Below are 25,637 nucleotides of genomic sequence, written 5' to 3' on the forward strand. Positions count from 1 at the left end.
ACAAGGAAGCTACTGGTTTGGGGGACATGAAAATTAGAACCTTCTCAGAGGCCTGCTTGAAGGGACCCAGCAGCTCACACTGACTAGTCAAGGTCAGCCATCTCACATGGTGAGGGGGTCGTGGTACTGACACTTGGTGTTAAGGATGGGGAATCCTGTATCCCCTTCCTGGCACAATGTCTGAGTCTGAAGTTTGGGGATAAATGACTTGTCTGCTCCAGAGGTGACTCACTGCAATTTGGAAATTCTCAGCTGCAGCCTGCACTTTAAGAAAAAATTATTATTATCATCTCTGACTAATAACTGGCAAACTCAAAGTGAAAAATAACTCAGGGGAGATAAAGAGAAAGTTCCTTTTTTTAATCTTCATATTGAACTACAATGTACAATAAGGTAAAAGCAAAGAAATATAGATAACAAATCTTAAAATATTAACTGGGTAATTATGCCAATTAACATTTAATTTTATCTATGTCCATCACATTTATCTATAATAGCGTCATAAGTAACAGTTATTGCTGTAGACTTCTGAAAGTTAATTAAAATCACTGAGACAGAACCAACAAAAGTCCATTCTTTTTTTAAAATTCACTGAAGTTTAAATAATCAATTTTCCATTCTGAAAATTTACTCCAAATGGAAACTTTGAGAGCCAGGGCCAGAGACAGTTTTTTTTTCTTTCCTGTCAATTGCCTTATCATGAGACTCTAGTTGCTAAACTTCCCCTGGTTCTCATTGAGGCAGAATCTACATAAAAGGCAGTGGTAGGGTAGGGGCTAAGTCCTTGTGTCCCCCAAGTGTCTGATTTCTGGTCCCTCAGCTTAATGCAAAAGACTACCTGCCATGAAATGGGCTTTCCCCAGCTCTCCAAACTCAGCAGCTGTAGCTCAAGCGAGTTCTGGGTTCCCATTCCACCCCAGGAGGCCTGTGGTGTTGTAAGTAGAGATGACAAATTAAAATATGCAGGTTGATAGATCCTCATGGTTCATTTCTTACAGAGGCTGTGGATCCCATGGGAGCAGCTTGCGCAGTGTGTGCAGACCACAGCTGATCAGCTGATGTGGGGAGCAATGGTGGAGAGTCCAGGGACCAGGGCTTTGGGTGGGTGGGGAAACCCTGATTTAGGGGTTGGCATATCCTGGGAGGTCTTCTAGACTGCCAGCCTTGTGCACAAGGCTACACTTTTATTTCTCTTTATCTACTTTATAACCAAGTCAGCACAATTCAGGACCCACCTTGTCCCCTCACAGAGCCACATAACCACTTATCAGTGAGGTTCCTATAAAGTAATTCTCAGAGTATTCTGATGAAAAATAAAGTTTAGCTGCTACGAAGTGCAGCCACCTTCATTTTTTAGTAGGCTGCAAAAACACATATTTCTCCTTTCTTGATTGGGTTCAGTAATCTTTGCCCAGTGGTAGAGCTCATGCTTAGCATGTAGGAGGTCCTGGGTTCAATTCCCAGTACCTCCATTAAAAACAAACAAACAAACAAACAAACATACCTAATTACCATCCCCCACAAAATCTTTGCCCAGAAAACTAAAGATGATAAATAGGTATAGAACTTGTGTTTATGTCTGTTAACTCCATTAGCCAAACTTTTTGTCCATGTTCAAGTAAATCCCCAGGACCCACTAATTCTGCCAACTGGCAGCTAGAGCATATGTTTGGAATATATTTCCTTTGTCTTTTACTGAGAATCAATCAATCAATTGATCAATCTGTCAGTGTTCACTGATCATCTCTCATAGCTATGCCACTGTACTAGGTGTTGGGTGGAGAGGTGTACTGGGCTATGAAGGACATGGCTAAGTCTGGAAAATGAGTGACTTTCATGTGTTTCACCTTATCTGATCCCCACTACCACCTCTGTGACTGTTCTTCCCTTTCTTGGGACCTCAAAGCAACATTTTTGAATGTTTGCTTGCTAATACCTACCATGTCCTACTTACATTCTTTTGCTTTGTGCACTTGTCTTATCATTTCCTGGACTACTGGTCCCAAGACACAGGGATACTGGCTAATTCATCTTCCATTCTCTGTAACCGCTGGCACAGGGCCTAGCACCCACTAGGTCTCAAAATTATCTAGTAGATTATTTTGCCAGCTCTGGCTCCCCAATTCTAGCAGATGACATTTAAAAAACTGTCAATTACAATTTACACCTGACATTTCTAATTCTTTTGGAACATGACAATAAAAAAATTGACATCTTTCTTTGCACATCTGTTTTTTGATTTGTACGTGTTTTTTTTTTTTAAATCACCAGGCCCCAGTTAAGCCAACCCTATTCTTGATCAACTTCTTGATTTTTAAAAAATTATGTAAACTGTGGTTTTATTTCTATAGCCCAAATTAAAATGCGTTGTTGAAAGTAAAGTAATCCTACAGGAGTGCCATTAGTATATTCAAAGCCAAATGTTGATAATAATGGTATTTACTTACTAAAATTTAGCAGTATTCATTCAAAAACAATGTGCAGCCCTAACTGACTTAGACCAAAGAATATAAGTTGCTCTAAGTTTCTGTACTCTAATTAGGTAGAAAAATAATTTATTTTCTTCTTATTAACTGTTTCCTTTCCATTATATTCTATATCACTTTCAATCCATTTGAAAGAATTAATGGAATCCTAAGGTCTTCCCTGAAGGTTGAAAAAGGATAAATCAACTTTATTTATAAAAATTAGTAGAGATCCCAGTGGATGCAGCTCAGTTAAGTCTACCTTCTAAGCATAACTCACGTATTTATCTGAGAATTGATTTGTTCCACCCATTTGCAAATGCCCTGGCATGAGCAAGGCAACAGGATTCAGTCAAAAAGATTTCATGGAGAACAATTCCTATCAGAATTATCTGACCTCTTCCTAGGAAAAAGCAGAGCCTGATTTTTTTTTTTTTTTTTTTTTTTTTGTCTAGGTAGAAGGAGGGAGGCCTCTTCTATGGGCTGAATCTGCTTTGCTTTATCATGACTTGAGCTGCTCTCTTACCTGGAAAAGCACAGTCCAGTTTAGGGTGATGTTGAGGCTGCGGCCCTTGGGCTCCCTTTGGGTCCTCAGGGCCAGTTAATAATACACTGTCAAAGCTGGATGGGGCCTTAGGTGCCACAGAGGCTAATACCCTCTTTTTACAAATGGGGAAAATGGCATGCAGGGAGGAAAAGAAACCGTACCAACGTAGTGGATCCTAAACCTGGCTCATCACTGCTCATACATTCCGTTCATTCAGCAAGTGCTTACTTCACACTCCTCTGTGCTAGCACTGTTCTTGGTTCTGGGCATACAATGATGGTCAGGACAGCTATGGTCCTCACTCCTGGGTCTGCTCAGCACCGAGAACAGTGCACAGTAAGGGACAGGGTGTCTGGGGAAGAGTGGGGAGGGCTGAGAAGGAAAATCTTGTGCTTAGACCCGGATAAGAAGATGTCCATTCGTGCTGCTTTAACAGAATACCATAAACTGGATAGCTGATAAACAACAGACATGCATTTCTCACAGTACTAGAGGCTGGGAAGCCCACGGTCCACAGGCTCTGAGATGGGATGGAGCTTGAGATGTTTAAGAGTTTGCTGAGCATGGTGAACATGGGGGAAGAGGAAGAAGCTGTGATTAGTGGGGTAGGACAAGGCTGGGTCATGTAAGGACTTACAGGTGGTGGTAAGGAGTACGGATTTTTCAAAAACTTAACAGTCAGTCAGCACATCGTCAAATTTAGCTTTTTAAAAGGGCAATTCTTTGTTGTTGTTGTTGTTGTTTTAATATAGATTCTTGAGACTAAGATTCTGATAAGCCAGATCTGAAGGTGGACCAGCACAGTTACTGGCCAGTTCCTGCATCTGAGAATTAGCTCCTTCCATTGTATTAATGACCCTCTTGAAACCCTCTGGGCGAGAATGAAAGGGGAGGGCATTGTTACTCATTGTTACCCAAATTTTAACCACAAACACAAAAGATTTTACATAAAAATGCTCTTGTGATTATCTCTGAGGAGACCATAGCTCAGGTTAGTGAAGTTTGGAAAAAATACAAAACCATCAAGGTCTTCTGTTGATGAAGCTGGAGAATTCATCTCCTCCCCTAGTCAAGCTGGTCACCCCAGCAAGGTATACCCAACCACACTTAAGCTACCCCATACAAATGAGAATCTTTTCTAGTTGCACCACAGGCTGATAATCCAGAGGGTGGTAATCAGTGAGTCAGTTGCCAACCTCACAGAAATGCGACAAATGAGGACTCCAGGGGATGGACCTGGGACTGGTAGCCCAAAATTGCCTTTAATGACCTGGAAGGCTAGGATCTGGTTGTTGTTGTCATCATTTAACTTCATGCTACCAGTCTTCACCCATAGCGGATAAAATGACGTGGAGGAACAGAACAGGGTCAGCACACACCTGGCGAACAAAACACATGACCTAAATGTTAGCTGGCCACCAGCCATCAAAGTGTCTCAGGGATTTCACAAGCATTGACATGCCTGGGCCTTCCCAACCAGTAGTTGAGGCTTGCATTCGACAGACAGAGCTCTTAATATTAGCACAAGGAAACCTGGCCAGGAATGCTGGCTCTGCCTTCTTACTACTTGTGTGAACGGAGGTCAGTCACTTGGCCTCTCTGGTCTCTCTTGACTTATGTGGGCAGTAGGAAAGGTAAACGTGGCCTTGCCAACATCACGGGGTTATATTTTGAGTCCCGAAGGAAGTAATGTGTATGAAAGGGACTTGGAAAGGGTAGAGTGCCACATAAAACACTTTGTTATAAGCACTGGAAAGTGTGTGGCATTAGGAAGTCCAACAGAGAGTTGATGTAGATGATGAAAGGATAAAAGGGCAAAAATTCTAAAAGACAGGCTATAGGAACTGAGATAATTCCACATGAAACAGAAAAGGCTGAGAACTACATTTCACCCTGTGACTGGTTCTTGCTCAGACTGTCATGACTAACTTCTTCACGTCTCCTGAGGAGAGAATGAAACAAAATGCATAATAAAAGGGGAGTGTTCTCTATCTATGAAGAATGTCTTGCAAGAATATTAAACACCAGAATGTGTTACTAAAGCAAGTTTTATATTCTTTCTTTAATGACCTTCGGAGAGATTTGTACCTGAGTGTGAACAAGTGGCTTAAAGGTGATTCTGGCTGAAGACAAGGGAAGGGACTCTAGTGGTTTCCCTTTTTTTAGTTTTTGGAATTAAATTCACAAGAATTTTCAGGCCGTAAGCTACATAAAGACAGGGAGTTCTGTTCACTGATACATCTCAAGACCCTAGCATAGTCCAAGGTGTATACCAGGTACTTAATAAATATTCACTGAATGGATTAACAAAACGCCATGAGGTTGTCCTGGTATTTGAAGGTGAGATAGGCCCATCTCTGTGTATTCACTTGCTCTCTAGTTCATCTGTCTAAGTCAGCCCCAACCCCAGCCCCAGCATGTTGTGGGCTGGCTCCATACATCACAGCGGTGGCTTCCAGATTCCAGAGAATTTGCTCGGAGTGGTGGAGTCAGGCCCACTCTAGCTCTACTGGAACCACCCAGCTTTTACGTAGGAGATCTACATGTTTGGTTTCCAGATATCGTTTTCCATTTTGGGGGTAACATTCCATTCAAGTTTCTATTACATGAGAGAGCTCTGTGATGACAAGCCCGACATGCAGGAAAAGCAAGGAAATAGGTCTCCTGATCAGGCACCTTCTCCCCTAGAATTTCTGAATAACAGATGAAGGGACTAATATGGTCATTCTGGTCGTCTTTGGTGTCTCTTGTTTCATAAAATCCAGAGAGAAGAAAGGAATCTAGATTGTTCTTGTTTTCCTCTTTTTGAAGTTTCCACTGGCTGTTGCTTAAATAATCATATTTTTTAAAAGCAAAGTTGCTAATTCTAAAAGACTAGGAGTTGCCAGGTCTCTGGGGAGGCTCTGATTATGTGCTTACAAGACCACTGACTAAAACTATTCTGCTATTCAGTGGTGATTGCATTGTAACCACAATGTTTTCTCAGGTACAACAGCCCATGGGCAGAAACTTGCATTCTAGTTAAATATTAGGACCTAAGAACGATCTGCATCTAGGCCTATTATTAGCATCAGGAGAAGTAGACCTGCTAATGACTCGTTCCAAAGGCCCAGGTTGCCAGCAGACACCTTCTTTAACTCCATCCCCAGATAAAAAGGAGTACACAGATCTGGACCACCCTCCAGTGTAGGGGGTGGGGGTGGGGGTGGGGGTGGTAAAGAGACCTCTTTGAAGGGCCTTAGGATTGGCCAACAATCAAACAGGTTAGAAGTTCAGTTCGATTGTTGATGGCTTGTCCCCATCCTGGAATCATAAACGTCACTTTCTAGCCTATCTGAGCTTACCTTTTACCTCTGTCATCAAAGGTCCAGTAACCCAAACAGTCACCATGGGAAACAACAATTAGATGTGCAGTGCACATCCTGCTTTTCAGAACATGTTTTTTGTCCTCTTCCTTTGAATCATCACAATACTCTGGCTGAGGGCAGCTGAGGCAGGCGTGCCCAGCCCCGATGTAAAGAGATTCACAGAGGTTAAGTGTCTTACCTAGTTCACAGGCTAGGGTAGGTGCTGGGAGCATAAGTGATGGAGTCAGACTGCTCAGCACTTCCACTTAATTAGCTCTGTGGCGTGGGCTTTGGCGACTCAGTTTCTTCACCTGCAAGGTGAAAGAGTAACGACATCTGCTTCATGGGGTGGTTGGTAGACTAAGAGATAAGGAAACAGAGTCAGCAGAGTGTTTAGTACCCTTGAATGCTCACTAAATACTAGCCATTCTTATTGCTATTGAGAACATTATTGTGTGGAGAGCCACCACCGAGCCTAATTCCTAATCTAGTGCTTTTCCCACCGCATAGTGCTCCCTCTACCCCTACCACTCTTCTTACTCAAAATAGTGAAAACTTAAAGTCTTTCTAGACATTTTTGGCTTTTTGGCTGCTAAAATTCTGAGCAGGCATGAGGGGACGTGATGTTTCTACATCTTTTGACGTATAGTTAAGAAGTATCATCAGATATGGGGAAAGAAGAGCCTGTCTCCCATGGTTGCCACCTAAGGCTTGAGTGGTGTGAGTGTTGCAAGCATAGCTGGCTCCTCCCAGCAGCAACCACCAACCCAAGATCAAGTCAAGCAGCAGGGGCGGAACTGGTAAGGGGATCTGGGGTCTTCTTACCGTGAGTCTTTTCAGTATGCTATGTGTTATATATATATCACTGTATTTAATCCTCAATACACCCTATGAGATATGTATAATAATTTTGACCACTTTATAGATGAGGAAACTGAGGCACAGAGAAATCATTAACTTGGTTAAGAACACACAGCCAGGAACTGTCAGAGTTAAGATTTGAATCCAGGACCTAGGATTTGAACTCATGTCATATGGGCCTCCAGAGCTCATAATGTTAACCACAAGAAACGGTGACAATTCTTATCAAGATTATTCAGTTGAAATATGAAAATTTTCCCCTTTGTTTGGCTTATATGCTGCAAAACAGCTCCTCTGACAAATGGATGCACTGACTTGCCCTGTCCTTTCTCAATATAAGAATAAAGCTTCCATGGGATGTCTGGCATTATTTGGAAGAAGGAAAATTGTTTCCTGTAAACTAGTAAGGGAAGCAGTCTAGTGATGCATGCTTAAAAAAATACAGGAATTCCTTAGTTATAGCTTTTGTACAATTAAACATGTAAGCTGAAAGATTTAAAATCTAAGAGCATAAGAAGGTGTGCTCTGGAATGGAGATTTTGTTTCCAGCCTTAATGACCAGACTATCACTTATTAATCTGGACCCCAGGCTGACATGTACCTTGTCTTAATAGAGATAAATAATGCATTGATTACCTTTTATTTTTTGCCAGCAATGGTAAAGTGATCTGTAGGTTTGACATGATGTGTTTCTACTAGAAAGACTGCATTTCTCCCCTGTATTCATTTTAAATGGGACAAAATTTGTGTTGTCTATCATTTCCTTATTGAGAAATAGACAATTAAGGAATGTTATTTCATTAAGACTGTCACTGAAACAAAATGCTGATTCCAATAAGCATTTCTGTATACGTTGTCTTTTTTTGCTGAAATCTTTTTGGCATGTTCTTATTCATTTGCAGAAGCTGAGAGGTGAAAAAAAAAAGAAAAGTAAAGAAACCCATATGCAAAAATATAATGCCATTGCCACTATCGAGAAAAGATAATGGCAGAGGAAAAAGGAGAGCCACAGAGTCATAGCGGTTAAAATCTCTTAAGGGGTGGGAGGTGGGAAAGGGCTTCCACTGAGGCTGCCTGTTTTGGCTACTCTCAGCTCCAGTGCAATAGGCATGGAAGGCAGCCTGGAGGTTTCCACCCACATTGAACTTTCTTTATTCCACAAATGCACTTTGCTTCCTCCCACCTTGGGGCCTTTCCACACTGACTTTTTCTCCCCTGAATGATCTGTCCACTGTCCTTCCCCTAATCTTTGCACATCCTTCAGATCTCTGCTTAGAGAAGCCTTACTCAACCTCCTAGATTCAATTATGTCCTTTGTCCTTTTTCTTCTTTGGGGTCAAACATTGTCATTATTTGCAATTATGTATTTGTGTGATTGACTACAAGCTCCATGGGGTGGGGACCAGACCTGATTTTAGGCACCTTTAGATGCCCAGGGTTTGGGGCTCTCACTTCTGTACTTAGTAGATGCTTAAGAAATATCTGTTGAATTGTGATAGTTCACCCTAAATGGAACCCGAGAACCCTCTGCTTAAGCCAGTGTTGCTGCTGCTGCAAAATAAGATTATATAGGTCTGGGTCTTACTTGTCCAGATTATTTGTGCTAATGAAACACGACTGTGGTTGCACATTGGACTGGTGTGAAGCAATGCTTTTTTCAGGCTTCACAACAACTTTGATTGGCATAATCTGGGCTTGGTTTATAGCCTCTAGGATCACCAGATTCATAGTGAGATGCTGAATATAGGGAGGCATTTATCAGTTTTCTCAGCACACAGGGGCACCTTTAAGAAAGGCTTGGCTGGATGGCAGAGTTGGCAATTATCCTGATTATCACTGAGGCACACATGTCCTATGCCATTTGAGCTCAGGATCCACACTCTCCTGTGTGTCTACACTTAAGGGCAATTCTGATGCTTCTTGGTTTCTCACTCCAGTATCAGTATTAGAATGAAAGTGAGTGAAAATGATATTACAATAGAAATAGCCTACAATGATGTTCAAAACTGTTTCTTAATAAATCAAAATGCAAACATTAATAAATTATTTGTGACATGACTCAAGGCTGATTGTGATTCTCAGTCCATACTGTTGGGAAAAAAAGCTAAAAACCACTCAGAGAGGGGACACTGAGGGCAAGCCAGGACCCTCAGATTGCCTCCCTTTCTCCTTGCAGTGTAGCAGGGGCAAGCCTCCTATAGGGCTCCTCTGCTTCGTTCCTCTTTTACTTACTGGGTCTGGATTCAGGACAAAGCAAATCAGAATCTGGGACCATTTGCTACTCTTTTAATAACCCTGATACATCATGGAGCGCTCCATTTACTTAAGCATTTTGACAACTATTTTAAAGAAAGGCGTTCAGTTTTTAATCAGAATTAGCTCAGGTGCCTAAAAGTAGAGATCATGATACATCTCTGTATTTAACTGCCGCATTCCCTCTTCCTCCCTTCCTCCCCTCCCCAGCACAGTATCTTACTCTGTAAATACCTCTGGAGTTTTTGTTTGTCTCTACTTCTTTTTTTCCCCCCTCACTTCTTCACTCCAGGAAGGATACTGTGGGGTTGGTTTCTCTTATTACAGGGCCTATTATATGCTGGCTTTGTGCCAACCTGGTCACTCTAGCCATAACATGGGCCTAGAAAGCCCTAGAACTCAAATTCTCCCTTCATCTACGAAGGGGTATGTCCATGACAGTCCCTTGTCCCCTTCCCTTTGAAAGCCCTGACTTCAGCTTTCATCTTTTCAGAAATGCCAAAGAAGAGATGAAGTTGGCCAAGGCGATCTGTTTCTTCTTTAGTGAGCTGAGCCAGGCTCCCAGTCCTCAAAGAGCTGTTCCCTTTCCGGAACTGGATTTTCCTGTATGAATGATGTAGTATCCAGAGCATTGTACTTGGAGTCAGAAGACCCCGTTGCAAGTTTGGACACCACTACTTACCAGCTGTGCGACTTAAGCAAGTTACTTTAGTTTTCTGAGCTTACTACGTATCCTCAGGATGTCTGGCTTGAAGTGAGTCTGCCTAGACTTTGTTCCATTATCACTCTTAAAAGGGAGGGAGGGAGGGAGGGAGGGAGAGAAGGGGAGAGGGGGAGAGAGAGAGAGAGAGAGAACGAGAGAGATTATGGTAAGTATCTACTGACCTGTCCAGCGGGGGTTCAGGGAAGGCCTCCCAGGACTGGCCCCAGGCACCTTCCTGAGAGCCTGCCACTGTTCCTTGCCCCTGCCCCCAACCCACCTTCGGCGCACCGCGGGCTTGAAGTGGCGCAGCTCTTACGGGAGGTGTGAGTTGTTAGAAAGCTCCGTATAATTCCAGAATGTCAGTCACTCCCATTTACTCTAACGTGCTTTTCCAATGGGCCAGGCAAGCCCGCCCCTCCTTAGTGGGGTCCCCTCCCCCAATCGACCCCCACTCAGCCTTCTCCTTCGGGAAAGGTAGCAGCCGAAGATCGTGAGGCTCATCCTCACCTAGGCCGCCCCAGCCTGAGTCCTGTTCTCTGCGCCCAGCTCGCCCGGCACTTGGGCGTCCAGGAGCTCCCCCTCCGGGCGGCGCACTGCGGCCGCCGGCGGGGTTGGCAGCAGCGCCCACCGCGGGGCGGCCCCGGTTACTCGCCCGCCCGCCCGCCCGTCCGCCCACGTGCGTGGAGAGGAGCGAAGCGCAACCAGTCGCCGTGCCAGCGCTTGCCGCGGGTGGATGCCTCACCTCGGAGGTCAGCGGGGGCCGTAACCCGAGCCCCGCTGCCACGACCCATATTTGCATAATTCGGTCCCCCCTCCCTTCTTTCGGACTCAGGGCTGGAGATGCGAGTCGGGCTCCCCGAGGTGCCGTCTTGCCGGTGGTCAGCGCGGGGGCCGCGGGACCGGCCGGAGCGCAGGAGGAGCGGGCTGGCGCACGTGGTAAGAGAGTAGCTTTCTTTTCTTTTATCTTTTTTTTTTTTAAAGAAATGGGACTTTTCACTTTTTTTGCCAAGGGTAGGGTACCTACAAGGGTTCTAATCTTGTTGTGATTTCCTTCCTTTTCCCTTTTATTTTTATTTCCAATTGGAAAAGAGCGCCCAGAGCGAGCGAGAAACTTTCCGAATTTTTTCTCTGGGTGTTTGAAGTCAGAAAAATGTCCAGCCGCGGGAGAACCGATTTCGCGGCGGGCAAGGGGAGAAGCGGCGCTCGGCAGGAGGGGCAGAGGCCGCTCACCGCCGCCCCGGGCCCTGACCACAGCGCGCGGGGCCGGGCGGCAGCGGGCTCACAGCGGCGGCGGCCGCGGCAGGTGAGCGGCGGGAAAGCCGCTTGCAGCGCCGCGTTTCCTCCACGGCGTGGCGCCGTGGCTTTCGCCCTCCCCGGCCCCCACGAGGCTGAAGCTATCCTGGCCGGCGGCGGGACAAGGGCAGGGCCTGCCCTCGTGCTCTATCCCGGGCCTTGGGGGCTTTGGGGCAGAAGGAGGGCTAGCGGGAGGCCCCTATCACTGTTGTAGCACCTGGGCCCAGCCTCCCACAGAGCCTGGGCCAGGCTCGGAGCGCTCCTGGTGCAGGCCGGGGTGATCCAGGAGGTAGGAGCGGTGTGTGCAGCCAGCCAGAACCCGTCGCTATCTGGACCTCTGAAAAGTTTTTTAAAAATGTTTTGGGAACTAAGGAGAAAGGTACCCACCCGGCTCAGTTTTTGTTTGTTAGTTAGTTTGTTTGTTTGTTTTTGTTTGTTTTTTACTCACAAAGGGAAAAGCGTGTAGGGTGATGGAAACTCGAAGCTAGCGTCACTGTTTGCTGTCACTCTGGCCCTCGCTGGCCTCCTCGAGGTGGCTCTTGGCCAAGGAAAGGAAGAATATTCCTCCTTATGTGTGTGTTCTGGAGTAGGGCTCGGTGCGGGCTTTCGTGGGTGGGGAACTACGGTGGCAGCCAGTCCAGTCAGTGAAGCTGAGGATGGGTGTCTTCGCAGAGCACCCTGTCCAGCAAACCCAGACGCCCGCTCCGCCGACCCGGCAGTCTGTGGGCAAGGCGGGCTCACGGGCGCGCTGTCAACACGGAGGTGTGTAGCGTAAGGTGTGCGAGCCAGTGTGTGAAGAAGGCGGCGGGGGCAGGAGTGTGCGTAGCGGAAGTGGAGAGTGTCTGAGTGTAAGTGTGTGTTTGTGTGTGTGTTGTGTGGCGGGGCAGGGTGAGTGTCCAAGCTTCCATCTGGACGCTCCCACACAGGCTACCGCCCAGACGCGCCGGGAAGGGCGCCGGCTTCGCGCAGCAGCTGAAGGGGGGCGGGGAGCGCGCGGGCTAGAGGAAGGGGGGTGTCTGCGGCTGAGGATTTCTCTCGAAGGTCCCCGCAGTTATCTGCTCCTCCTAGGGTCTACCACCCCTGCCCCAAGTGCCCAAAATACTTAAACAAACAAACAACCCAAAACCTGTTCCGTTTTCGCTCCTGTATAAATAGAACAGACTTTCCAAAAAAGCAATACCGCATTCACTCTTATCACCAGCCACTTCTTTCCACCAAGTAATTCAGAAAAAAGCAGTCAGCTTCCGTGAATGCATGCCGCTTTTTCTCTCTCTCTCTCTCTCTCTCTTCGCTGCCTCCTTTTGCTTGCGGTTTTGAGCTGCCAAGAAAGTGAGTAGGGGTTTGACTGTAGTGTCTCGGCTTCGCTCGGTTTCTTTCCGAAGTTTAATTTTCCGGAATGGCTCCCAAACAAGGGCTGGGGAGGCGGAGCTGCCGGCACCGGATTTTCGCCTTTTTTGGAAAGTCCCGGAGAACCGGAATTCCTCCCCTACCCGGAGGCCGCACCGCAGCTGGGACCTGCTCGCTCTCCTACAGTGGCCTGGGCTGGACTCGCAGCGAGCCCCATCCCTGCCGGACCCTGAGCTCTGGATCAGGGCTTCGGCTCGGTCCGCACTCCCCAGACCCCCGTGAATCCTCGCGGGCTGCAAGCCGGGAGTCGCGAGCCCGGAGGAGCCCGCGCCGCCAAGCCCCTGTGCAAACCGGCCATGTGACGGCAAAAGCTGCCTGGCCCAGCCCTGTTCCTCAGTCCATATATGGGCAGTGACGTCACGGGCATTGAGGACCTGCCCATAAATACTTAGAGCAACACTTTCCGTCTAACCGAGAGAGCAGCAATTGATTAATAGCTCGGCGAGGGGACACACTGACTGTTTTAGTAACACTACACCAGCAACTCCTGGCTTCCCAGCCGGAACACAGGAGAGAGTCAGTGGCAAATAGCCATTTTGCTTCTTGAAAAAACAGCAACTTGTTTGCTAGTTTTATTTCCATTGGATTTTTTTTTTTTGGAAGGGGGTAGTTGCCTTTTAAGTGTGGAGGGCAAAAGGAGATACCAACCTAGGCTCAGTCCAGTCCCTCTCCAAAACGGCTTCTCTGACACTCCAGGTAGCGAGGGAGTTGGGTCTCCAGGTTGTGCGAGGAGCAAATGATGACCGCCAAGGCCGTAGACAAAATCCCAGTAACTCTCAGTGGTTTTGTGCACCAGCTGTCTGACAACATCTACCCGGTGGAGGACCTCGCCGCCACGTCGGTGACCATCTTCCCCAATGCCGAACTGGGAGGCCCCTTTGACCAGATGAACGGAGTGGCCGGAGGTAAGCCGCGTGCCCCTCTCGCGGGCCGGGACCCACGCAGCTCGGAAGTGGTGGGTGGGTTTTGGTGCGTGTGCAGGACCTGGAGGAGAGGGTTGGGGCGCGAGGTGGACGGTGTTGAGTGAACTGGCTTTAAAGAATGTAAGGAGGTGCCGGAGGTGTCCATGGGAGCGGGTACCCGGGCGTTGGAGCTGGGCGCGCGGGCAGATGCACCAGGTTGCCAGCGATCGGCCGTGCGTGCGCCGCGGAGCGCCCAGCCCCCGGTCGGCGCAGGGATGAGAGTAAGAGAGATGCCCCACTAGGCTTCGGGATTTGTGTGGGTCTTTCGGCCAGCGGCAGCCCCCGGCCTCCCCTCTCTCGGGGTAGAGGCAAAGTGACGGGAAAGTTCAGGGCTCTGGAGGAAAGCTGCGCGTCTGGAGAGTCGAGCGGAGGAAAAACACCAGAGGACAGCGTTCGCCGCTCCCTCCTGGGCAGAACCGACCCGGAGAAAATCTCGGAGTTCGCTCCCCGCGAGTCCTGCGCGCCGCTCGCGAAGTTGAGGGGGTTGGCCAGGCGCGGAGGAGGACGGGGGGAGGGCGGGCAGCTGCGGAAAGCTTACCCCTGGCTGCCGAGGGATGCCCGCTGGGCACCGGCGCCTCCAGTTTCCTTGGCGATACGGTGGAAAGTGGTCTCCCTGCAGTCCCCGCGTCTTCCTCGAAGCCTTGCCACTGGCTTTCGGCTGTGGCGAGGACACGCGAGTATCGGGCAAGGCTGAGAAGGTTGCGTGGGAAAGGAGACCTGTAGACTCCTATCTCAGAGCCAGATTCCCTCCAGCAGTCGTCAACTGAAGCGCAACGGGAGAGGGAGGGAAGGAAGGCACCTGGGATGGGGAGCAGCCGAGAAATCATGACACCCCTCTCGGGCTCCCCTCTCAGGCTGGCACCTTGGAGGCACTGGCTAGGATCAGTCTCCTGGGTGATGTCTGACACAGCAGTGGGACCCCCCCAGGCAAAAGAGAGGGAGAGAAGTTACAGGCAGATGGGGAAATTTTAATATTGTTGTTGCTATTATTGGGTGTTTTATTGGGGACTGGAACTACAGATGGCTGTATGTGGGGGTTGGAAGTAGCTCATCCTGCTTTCCTGGAGGTAGTTTGAGTCCCAAACTGTCACTGGTTGCCACAGTAGGATCTTGGGTTAGCCTCTTCTTACTGTCTTTGGGCCACAATTCCTCCAACTGTTAGACTCTGTCCCAGCTCTACAGGGCTAGGATCCTGGGCCTTGGGATTGGACTCATGTGAGAGGGGGGTGAGAAGGGATTCTTGGCTGCATTCTCATTGCTCCACCTCCATTTTTACTTTCCCCTTTCCAGATGGCATGATCAACATTGACATGACTGGAGAGAAGAGGTCCTTGGATCTCCCATATCATAGCAGCTTTGCTCCCGTCTCTGCACCCCGAAACCAAACCTTCACTTACATGGGCAAGTTCTCCATTGACCCCCAGTACCCTGGTGCTAGCTGCTACCCAGAAGGCATCATCAACATTGTGAGTGCAGGCATCCTGCAAGGGGTCACCTCCCCAGCTTCCACCACAGCCTCATCCAGCGTCACCTCTGCCTCCCCCAACCCACTGGCCACTGGACCCCTGGGTGTGTGCACCATGTCCCAGACCCAGCCTGATCTGGACCACCTCTACTCTCCACCACCGCCTCCTCCTTATTCTGGCTGTGCAGGAGACCTCTACCAGGACCCCTCGGCATTCCTGTCAGTAGCCACCACCTCCACCTCCTCTTCTCTGGCCTACCCGCCACCTCCTTCCTACCCGTCCCCCAAGCCAGCCACGGACCCAGGTCTCTTCCCCATGATCCCAGACTATCCTGGATTTTTCCCATCACAGTGCCAGAGAGACCTACATGGTACAGCTGGCCCAGACCGCAAGCCCTTTCCCTGCCCGCTGGACTCCCTGCGAGTCCCCCCTCCACTCACTCCACTCTCCACCATCCGCAACTTTACCCTGGGGGGCCCAACTGCTGGGGCCACAGGGCCAGGGGCCAGTGGAGGCAGCGAGGGACCCCGGCTACCTGGCAGCAGCTCAGCAGCAGCTGCTGCCGCCGCCTATAACCCACATCATCTGCCGCTGCGGCCCATTCTGAGGCCTCGCAAGTACCCCAACAGGCCTAGCAAGACCCCAGTGCATGAGAGGCCCTACCCGTGCCCAGCAGAAGGCTGTGACCGGCGCTTCTCCCGCTCGGACGAGCTAACACGGCACATCCGAATCCACACTGGGCACAAGCCCTTCCAGTGTCGGATCTGCATGCGCAACTTCAGCCGCAGTGACCACCTCACTACCCATATCCGCACTCACACTGGCGAGAAGCCCTTTGCCTGTGATTACTGTGGCCGCAAGTTTGCCCGGAGTGACGAGAGGAAGCGCCACACCAAGATCCACCTGAGGCAGAAGGAGCGCAAGAGCAGTGCCCCCTCCTCGTCGATGCCGGCCGCCTCCACTGCCTCTTGCACTGGGGGTGCTCCAGCCGGGGGAGCCCTATGCAGCAGCACCAGCAGCACTATTGGTGGAGGGTCCCTCGGCCCTTGCTCATCGCGGACCCGGACACCTTGAGATGAGACTCAGGCTGACATACCAACTCCTTAAGGCCCCAGAGGTCCTTCATCCACTCGTCCACTCGAGCTGCACGACAAACACTACCACCTTTCCTGCCCTTCCCTCATTTTGTTGGGCAAAGGGCCTTGGTGGAGCCTAGCACTGCCCCTCTTTCCACTTAGAAGCACGTCCTTCCTAAAACTTAGCTCACCTTAGTCTCTCTTAGGTGAGTTGACTATCACCCCAAGGTAACGGGAGGCTCAGAAAGGGGTTGGATGGGAGCCCCTGGTCTAGAGGGCTAAGGCCTGACCCTGCTTTAAAGGTTTGTTTGACTAGGTTTTGCTCCCCCTCTCTTATTTTGACTGGTTACAGGTTTTTGACTCTGGAGATCTGAGACTTTTTCTACAGTAGGTTGGGAGATGCTGATCCCTTCAAGTTGGGACAGCAAAAAGACAGAAGCGAAACTGATGTGCACTTTATGGCTTGGGACTGATTTGGGGGATGCTGTACAGTGAGTGAAGCATGGCCTTTATGCTGCATTCTGTGGCGCTAGAACAGTGAATCAAAGCTTATCTAGTCATCTCGACCCTTTAAGCAAATGTATTATAAACTCAGAGAACAGAAGTGCAATGTGATGGGAGTGACCTAGCAATATCTGCTCCTTTTTGAGTTGTTTGAGAAACATAAAGACTATTTTTTCAGTGTATATCCATTCAGATTTTGTGTATTTTTGATGTGCACTGTTCTCCAAGTTCTGAACCTTCGGGAAAAAAAAGTAAAGCAATTTATGATCTCTTGAAATGAGTCAGATGTTAACTTATTTAATGGGGGATGTACATATATTCTCTGAAACTAGGATGCATGCAGTTGTGTCGAAAGTGTCCTTGGTGCCTTGTGTGATGTAGACAATGTTACAGGGTCTGCATGTAAATGGGTTGCCTTACTATGGAAAAAAAAATCACTCCCTGGGTTTAGTATGGCTGTATACTTCTGCCTATTAATATTTGGAATTTTTTTTTAGAAAGTATATTTTTGTATGCTCTGTTTTGTGACTTAAAAGTGTTACCTTTGTAGTCGAATTGCAGAATGTAAATGTTACTGGAGCTGACTTGTTTGGTTATTAGCTCTTAATAGTTGTGGAAATATAAATGATTTATTCTAACACAAAACCACTAACTAAAGTTCAGATAATGGTTTATGACTGTAGTGTAAATAAATACTTTTCAACAATATTTTTGCTGCAGAAATTACTTATGAAAGGTTTACTGGGTGGGAATTAAACAGTACCCAGTGGATTTTAGTACTTTGAACAGAGCCAGGATCTCCAAGTTTTCTTTGTTAGCCTTTCAACACCAGCCCTCTTGCCCCAAAGCAATCTCCATTCATAATCAAACGCTAGCTTTCCGGGGATTTCCCCCATGCACTTGTGTAAAAGTGGGGAGGCGTTGTTTTGACTCATTGTTCCGTCCTCTATAACAGCCTATAGCTTCTCTCCGCTCCTGAGTGGGCCCCGGAAAATAAATACTTACAAACAAGTGCCCACTCGGAGACTACACATTTGTAGCTGCTTTCAGAACCCTGACCAGGGCCAGGAACTCAGACGAGATGTGGCTTTGTGGAAAGTGTGGTGGCGTGGTCAAGCTGGAAATGACTTTCAGGTTCCAGGATTAGTCTCATGACCACAGAAAACTTTTTGAAAAGCGCTATCACCACTTTAGATCAAAAATGCACTCAGACACTGCTGATGACAGCATTAATGAGTTGCCAAAGGAATTACCCCAGGACTCATTTCTCTCCAGCCTTATCTCCCCTATTACACCTATTCAGAAGGATCATTACTCTGCCATAGGTTTGGTGGGTCTAGAGACTATCAAAATACTCAGCTTTTTAGATGCTAGATATATACCAGCCTTAAGAAAATCTCAAGGAAAGACAATCTGAATTTTAAATAGCAAATATGGTCCTCCATGGTACTGGATAATAGTTAGCAAAAGAATACACTATAGAGATCATTTTACTGCAAGCCTTTTGTAGTGACCTTAAAATATAAATTCAGCCCCTCCAATAATTAGCCATCTATTATACACATTGTCTTTGTGTTCTCTTTAATCTACAATTGGGCCTAAATATTATTTAAGTTCACTTCTGCTAGCTCCTTATAAAAGTGTAACATGTCGGAGTGCCCACTGTTTATCTACATCATCGGAAAACCCTGTCATGTTTGTCCTTTGCCACTGTTAGACCCCCTCAGATATGGTTGATAATAGATGGCCTGCATTTTAGAACAGCACACACGGAATACAGCTACCCTGGGAAACTACTTTTTGCCCTTACCAGCACTAGAATTTGAGAGCTAATTTGTGGAGGTAATTAGCCCTTTTATTTCCTCCCTTCAAAGGATTTCAAAGATGTACAATACCTCTATTAACTACTAAATAGAAGTTTCTAAACTTCAGTGTCAGATTGTTCTAGTGACTGGTGCTATTCCATTAGATTTGTATTTCCTAGCTTGTCACCATGTTACCATCCTTGCTTAGCCAATTCTGTTAAAGAAATACGTATAAAACAATGCCACATTTTGATAGTTACGTTTTTAATAGTACTACCCTCCTAACAAAAGGTCATTATATTAAAATACAGGACATTTAAGTTTTACATGATCTTTAACTGTCTTGCCAAATTTTAAGTTCAGAGCACTTTCAATTAAGGTAATGTAAACAATTGTTTAGAAAGCAACAGACTAAAAGTCTCTTTTTTAAAGAAGTCATTTTTATAAGAATAAAATGAAATACATGTTGATGATAGTCAAATCGGTTATATAATCACTTTCACCTTGATGTGGGCTTGATTTAATGGCATAACACACATACCACAAGGAACACACCTTGGTGTTTTTTCAGAGTCAATCTTGTGGGTTTTACTACTTGATTTCAACATGTTAGGTCAATCTTTAATCAGATTTTACTCTGCTAGAAATATTCAGCGTACTTTTCACAGGTGTCTCATTTTTTACTTTGCTCAAAAATAAAGCATGTAAAGCTAAGTCTTCTTTCTTTTATTCAATATGCTATATTAAATATTATTATTGATATTTCATCTATTACTGGGAATTCTTAATAAAAATAAACTTCCGGAGAGCAATTCTTTAAAGATCATAATGCATTTGAGATGGTTCAGTGCACATTAAAATAGGTCCATTAAACTTAAATAAGGTTTCCAATTATTCATAAACCAGGCTATTTAATTTTAATATCCTATTGCTAATGAAACTAAGGCAAATTGGTATATATTAAAATGGCTGTAGTGATGTTTTAATAGTCCAGTACAAATGGGGGGGGGGGCGGGTGGAAAAGAATGGTATCATTACAAGTGCCTAAAATGCTGCCAATCCAAACTACAATTAAACAAATTTTACAGAAAAAGGAAAAGCAAGAAAAATATCTAAGTCCAAAGAGTACTTCGTGGACGAAAGTATTTGTTTTCTTGCACTAGCTTATTTTCCTTAGGTTAAATACAAAAGGAGTTTTTTTTTGTTGCTGCAGCAAAATAGTATAATTACATGTTAAATAATTTCAGATGTGTTTTCAATCAGGCTGTTTCAAAGATCACTCTCAAGTAAATAAACTATTTTAAGTTTATATTATTACCTGGACTTTAGAAACTGCAGAAGACCCCCAGTTTTTAGTACAACATCATCTTACCATATAGACCACGAACCTATAAAAGTAATTAAAATGTAGACATCATAGCAAGTAATGTTTTCGTTCTCCATTTTGCAATAATCAAATAAGATTTACCTCTAAACAATTTCAAACATGCCTTTATTGTCCATAAGCACACTGATTTTAATCTGGAAATGTAAACATCCCTGGATCAGAAGATTCAGTATCTATATGGGGCTTAACAAATTATTTCCATCTTTGACGCTCATTGCACTGGAAGATCAGTGGTCAGCTTCTGTTTGTAACCTGAAGTTCTGAACTGAGAACAGGAGAGTTACAGGAGTGGCACTGCCCTCAAGTTAAGAGTTGAACAGCAATGGGCAGAGCCCTGAATTAAAGACATATTGCTTCTTTGTTCAACAGTAGACTTTGAGCACAAGACTCCAAGTCATTTGGAATAGATGAGTGATGAGAGTCCTCCTGAGATGCCTAGACAAAGCACCAACAAGGGGACAATGCAAAAGAAGGAATAAAATGTGTGGGTTCTGGGAGAAATTAAGGGCCATTAGTGTAAAAGTTCACATAACCTACTCCTGTGGACAAACACATATTACATTAAAAATAGGTTCACCATTTTCATTGATAAACAGCAGTTGGTGTAAACTCAAGTCATGCAAATCAGGCTTAATAAAAAAAAAAATCCCCATAACGTAATAGGTAGATACTTAGAAGTATTAGACAATTTTTTTCATCCATGAGAGGCAATTATTGCATTTGTTATTCAACAGAAAATTTAAGTGATTAGTATTATTGTGCTCATCAGTCTTTGTAAGCGAAGACAACTTTTCCCACAGTTGTTACTCGCTGCAGGAACATATGGAAACACAACAGCAGCACATCAAGTCATGTTTAAGTTTCTATAGAAAGGTGCAAGGCTATTCTGCACCACATTTTGCTTTTGTAATAAGAATATTCTTTCCTTAGTGGCTCACTAAAACAAGTTAATTCTGTTTTTACCAGTAATTAATTCAGAATTTATTAGTGAACCAAAAGTTTCACTATTCTTACAGAGCTAGAGAGATATATTGCTTGTTTGGCCTGCGACAATTTCAGTTATTCTTTTGAAAAGCACCTTAGTCTTTTTCATTCAACTTGCTTGTACTTGGGAACTTCAAAATTTATCATAATGAGGTTTGGAAAAAACAATTTCTCCTTTACTACTGTCCTATTGCCAGAATGAGTTTTGGTAGGTTACTTAAATGTACTCCAGGTTGTATTATAACACACACATCACTATCAACAATCTTTATAAATTAATCAACTTTTTGCCACAATGTAATTCAAAACAGGGAGGTATGTGATTGATAACCATACACATTCATCACTGTGCTATGACAAAGACTCATTTTGTGAACAATTTTAAAGAAAATCATTTGCATATTTAGAATTTAATTTCAAACTGAATGGCACGATGACTTACTTCAAACTGCCTCTAAGGTATATTAAACCCCATCAGAATATGACACTACCATAAAACAATTTTAGCAAACCTAGAGGAAATGCTTTGCATTATGCCAGCGTCAGGTTTTACAACTCAGTGGCATATCATGTTGAGTAGCATCTTGTTTAAAAAAAGTCATTTGTTAAAATTTTGCTTTTTTTTCAATTTTTAAATTTGGGAACAAATATTCCTTCACTGTGGGCCTCTGTAACCCAGTGTGCAAAAAGAGGGACAGACACATATTGCTTCCCTACATAGGGTCATCACTTCCCACCAATTGCAAATCCCCGTTTATTACAGATATTAGAACTCAATTGCCACATGGGCAAGTCAATCAAGAGGGCTTAGACGACAGCTGGGCAAATTTTAATGTGTTTATTTCTACAATTTGTTTTTATTAAAAGTTTCGTGAAAAAATTAATCCTATAAATAGGAAAAAGGGGGAAACAAGAGTGCTTCATGGCCTGAAGCAAATGGTGTCAATACATCTGTAAACAAGGTAAAACTGCTCACCCTATTTAAAGGACAAAAATAAAACCAGTCACAAATAGTACAACTGTTCATTTCGAGAGGCTGGGAGTGTTTTGTCCCAAATTTTGGTGCCCTAAAATGGCCAGCAGTAAGGTCAATTCTCAATTCTCTAACCTTGATCATCTGTGCTTTCTCTCTCTTCCTACAGAAACACCACCCTAGATGAAGCAAGCACTGGCTCTCTCCTATTTGAGGGAGAGTTCTGCAAACACTACCACGAACAACACAGCTGGAACCACCAGCCCTCTGGAACATTAACACTGGAGAGAGTTTGAAACAGTCACCAACATTTTCCTCTACTTTTGCATGAAAATACTAGAAGTAAACAGGGGCATGGAATTCAACAGCTGACTACGAATGTTCTACATTCAAGTTGTTTGGAAGCATACAGATTCAGCTCCTTTGAATCTTCTGGTTAGAAGATACAAAATTACTCTATTACTTCTTAAAAGTACACTAAGACAAAAAAAGTCACTTGAGGATAATATAGTTTTTGCATTAAAGGTGAAATCTGCAACAAGAAATCTGTTCAATTCACAGATCTGGAGACTCATGGGGAAGATAAGCTCTGAGTGACCATTTGTCACTGAGATATGCAGGTGCTGAATTTCTTAATAGATGCTGCTGGAGCAAACCAGATGTGGCTACTGGGCAAAAAGAGGAAAGAAAATAAATCTTGTCCTTTACATGCATAGTCATGTTTTGGGGATAATCCCCCAACTCTGGAAATATGATTCATTTTTACAATGAATTAATTAGGCCAGACAGCTCACTTTTAAACAGTAACTCATCTCTTTAAACCTAGCTTTACCAATGACTTGAACTAAAAATAATCCAAACCACTGGGTCATGCAAAGTCAATAAGTTAGCACTATAACAATAAAGAGTAAAAGGGCATAAGCACGTATGTGGAAAACAAACCCTATTTACCCAAGGAGGGGACTGAGAAAACCACTTAAGTGTATTTTGTATAGGGTGGGGGACAGAGGAAAGAGAATTTTCATTATGGCTTTAAGATGGAAGCGCTTCAGATAAGTCCCCTGCCCCCTCCCCGCACCCCCCAAATCAAAACCCTGGTGGCAGTGACAGAGCCAGGAAACAACCTAGCTTCCTCGCCTACCCCGCCCCCAAAACCGTGCCCGGTGGCTGCAGTCCAGGCGCCGAAGCTTTCCAAGGCTCCCGAGGAAGTGGCTACAGCCCATTCCAGTAGATCCAACGACCAGGCATGAGGGAAGGGAGAGAGCCCTTGTGGTGGGTCACGGCTGGCCAGGCCCAGATCTGAGTAGGGCATGTCTCTGGCCCACCGCTCCCTGGCGCCAGCAGCTTCAAGGGAAGACCTTGGGACCTGGATAGGGCTCCCCCTCGCACCAGAAATCATCGGCCTGCGGGGTCTCCAAGAGCCACACGTCTCGGGGCAGCTCACAGGCCGAACCGGAGGCGTCCTTGGCCCTGACAGGCTCCAGCACCCGGTAATAGTGGCAGTCCCGACCATCTTCAGGGTCGTAGGGCGGGGCGAGGATGTCCAGGAAGGCGGCGGGCCCGTCCACGGCGTCGATCTGGTGCAGGTTGTCCCGGTGCGGCGTAAGGACGCAGGGGCCGCTGGCCTCAGTGTACTCCGCCCGCGAGCGCAGCACGCCCGGCCGTACCGCGTCCCGCTCCCGGGCCTGCAGCGGCGGCTCGAATTGCTGCTCTGGCGGCGGGGCCCGCGGCCGCGGCCCACTGCCCGCCTCCAGCTTGTCCATGCAGCTGATGCGCACGGTGCCGTAGAGCACCTTGAGCATGCCGTGCATGCCCGGGTGGTCGTGCAGCGGGATGGACGTGCCGCTCTTGAGCAGGAACACGCCGAGGCTGAAGCCGTCAGTCTCGTAGATGTGCATATAGGTGACAGGCGGCAGGTTGGGTGGCAGAGGCTGCAGCGTGGCCTTCCGGGGGGCGATGTTCAGGTCTTCCGCGCGGACCTGGGTCAGCAGGCTCTTCAGTTTGCTTAGGTTCTCCGGGAAGCCTGGCGGCATCGGCGCCTCAGGGCCTGGCGCAGCGCAGCGGTCAGAAGAGCTGCGGCCGCCCCCGCTGCCCCGGAAGGTGAGGCACGCCTGGCGGGCGATCCGTTGGATCAGGGAGGCCATGTTGTCTGGGGGCATGCTCTGCCGTTCCTCTGCGTGCCGAGGCCGGCCCCCACCACCTCCAGCTTTCCTCCGCCCCTTGCGGTCCCCGGCGGCCGCCACGGCTGCCCACAGCCCTGGGCGAGGCAGGAGGCCCCGCAACTACCGGCCTGTCGGGCGCGCGGCACCACTGCCGCCAAGCTCAGCAGCCACGCGCCCGCAACGGCCGGGCGCGCCCGCTTTGCGCCCCCTCTGAGCGCGCACGCGCACGCGCACGCCCCACTCCCAACACTCACGCTCCGGGAGCAGATATCGGCCGCGCAGGCGGTGTCAGGCTAAGTCTTACGCCCGAAGCTCCATTCAGGCGGCCCGCACCTACGACGGTAGCCAGGCGTTCCTGGCGACTTACAGAGCATGCTGGGACTTGTAGTCCGGTATTCCGTATGCGCTCTGAGAGAGTTCCCTTTGTCAGCTGTGAAAGGGAAGGATTACATCTGTCGGTCATAAAGCGACCTTTATTACGGTCCCAAGGTGTTCGCTTATTTGAAGAAAGGTAAATTGGGGCACTAGAGAAATAGCCAGTTAACTACAACTCCCGGCATTCGTCAGGTTGGGGTGACGCACTTCCGGCGTCTGGCCTGTGGCGTGCTGTAGGCGCTTGGCCGCCGCCTCAAGGAACAGGGCAGGAGGGTCGTTAACCTTCTGGCGCCGCTCGGGCCTGTTCAGCTTTCCAAGGTCGCTCTCCTGTGGCTATAGCCCTGGGAAGGAGGCTGTTGCGTTAACTTTAGCTCCTTATGGCCGCCTAGGCAGCACTGTCTGTCACAGGGATTACAGGACTGCGCTTTCGTAAATTTCTAAGTTCCTTAGGAGATGAGAGTCGACGTCCCTGGTGATGGCCACAGTTGCTCTGTACAGCCGTCCCCAGCTGTTGTTTGCATCAGGGTCTGATGACTCTGTTCTTTTGGTTACAGAGCACGATAGTTCTTTGCTGGGGCTTGAGAGACCATTTGCTGTGGTGACTGACTCTATACTAACGGTTATCAAACGTTGGTTTGCCTAAGAAACACCTGGTTAGGGGAGGAGGGTGCTTTTTAAAAATAGATTCCTGGTCTTCATCCAAGGATCGGTTCACTAGATAATACTGAGGCATCCTATGAGAAACAGTGTTGTGCCAGAATCAGGCAAGCTCTTGACCTTAACCTTACTTACCCTGACTTTAAAGTCCTTTTGGATTTCCAAAGCTAAACATGGGTTTCCTATTCATTTTGTAATTGGAGTGGTTCACTAAATTCTCTCCAGTTAAAAAAGGCATGATTTTTTAATGGGCTGTGTAACTTATCTAATGAGTACTCAATATATGCCAGGCATTGTGTTAAGTACATTACCTAATGAATGTTATACTAACATCTAATCCTCACAGCAACTCTTGAGAGGTAGGCATTATTGTTATTCCCCGTTTGCAGATGAAGAAATTAGTTACAAGA

General features: G+C 46.7%; 2 protein-coding genes and 1 long non-coding RNA gene across 5 annotated transcripts in view; 2 read left to right on the plus strand and 1 right to left on the minus strand.

The window, feature by feature from the left end:
• Nucleotides 1–13,227: 13,227 nt before the first annotated feature.
• On the plus strand, nt 13,228–17,703 carry EGR2 (early growth response 2). Its single transcript, XM_010985782.3, has 2 exons — nt 13,228–13,781; nt 15,129–17,703. The coding sequence occupies exons 1-2, from the start codon at nt 13,613–13,615 to the stop codon at nt 16,376–16,378; spliced, it is 1,419 nt and encodes a 472-aa protein (XP_010984084.3). The 5' UTR covers nt 13,228–13,612; the 3' UTR covers nt 16,379–17,703.
• Nucleotides 17,704–20,162: 2,459 nt separating this feature from the next.
• On the minus strand, nt 20,163–24,574 carry ADO (2-aminoethanethiol dioxygenase). Its single transcript, XM_010985781.3, has one exon. The coding sequence runs from the start codon at nt 24,190–24,192 to the stop codon at nt 23,380–23,382; it is 813 nt and encodes a 270-aa protein (XP_010984083.1). The 5' UTR covers nt 24,193–24,574; the 3' UTR covers nt 20,163–23,379.
• A 232-nt stretch (nt 24,575–24,806) lies between these two features.
• The window catches only part of LOC105093859 (uncharacterized), a 324,842-nt gene continuing 324,011 nt past the window's right edge, over nt 24,807–25,637 (plus strand). For 2 of the 3 annotated variants that reach the window (XR_010381944.1, XR_004139659.2), the window contains exon 1: nt 24,807–24,888. This is a non-coding gene — a long non-coding RNA (uncharacterized LOC105093859). The remainder of the gene's footprint in view (nt 24,889–25,637) is intronic. The other variant, XR_010381945.1, reaches the window with a different exon arrangement.

This window comes from Camelus dromedarius, chromosome 8 (assembly GCF_036321535.1).
Source record: "Camelus dromedarius isolate mCamDro1 chromosome 8, mCamDro1.pat, whole genome shotgun sequence".
In the NCBI taxonomy this organism is placed as follows: Eukaryota; Metazoa; Chordata; class Mammalia; order Artiodactyla; family Camelidae; genus Camelus; species Camelus dromedarius.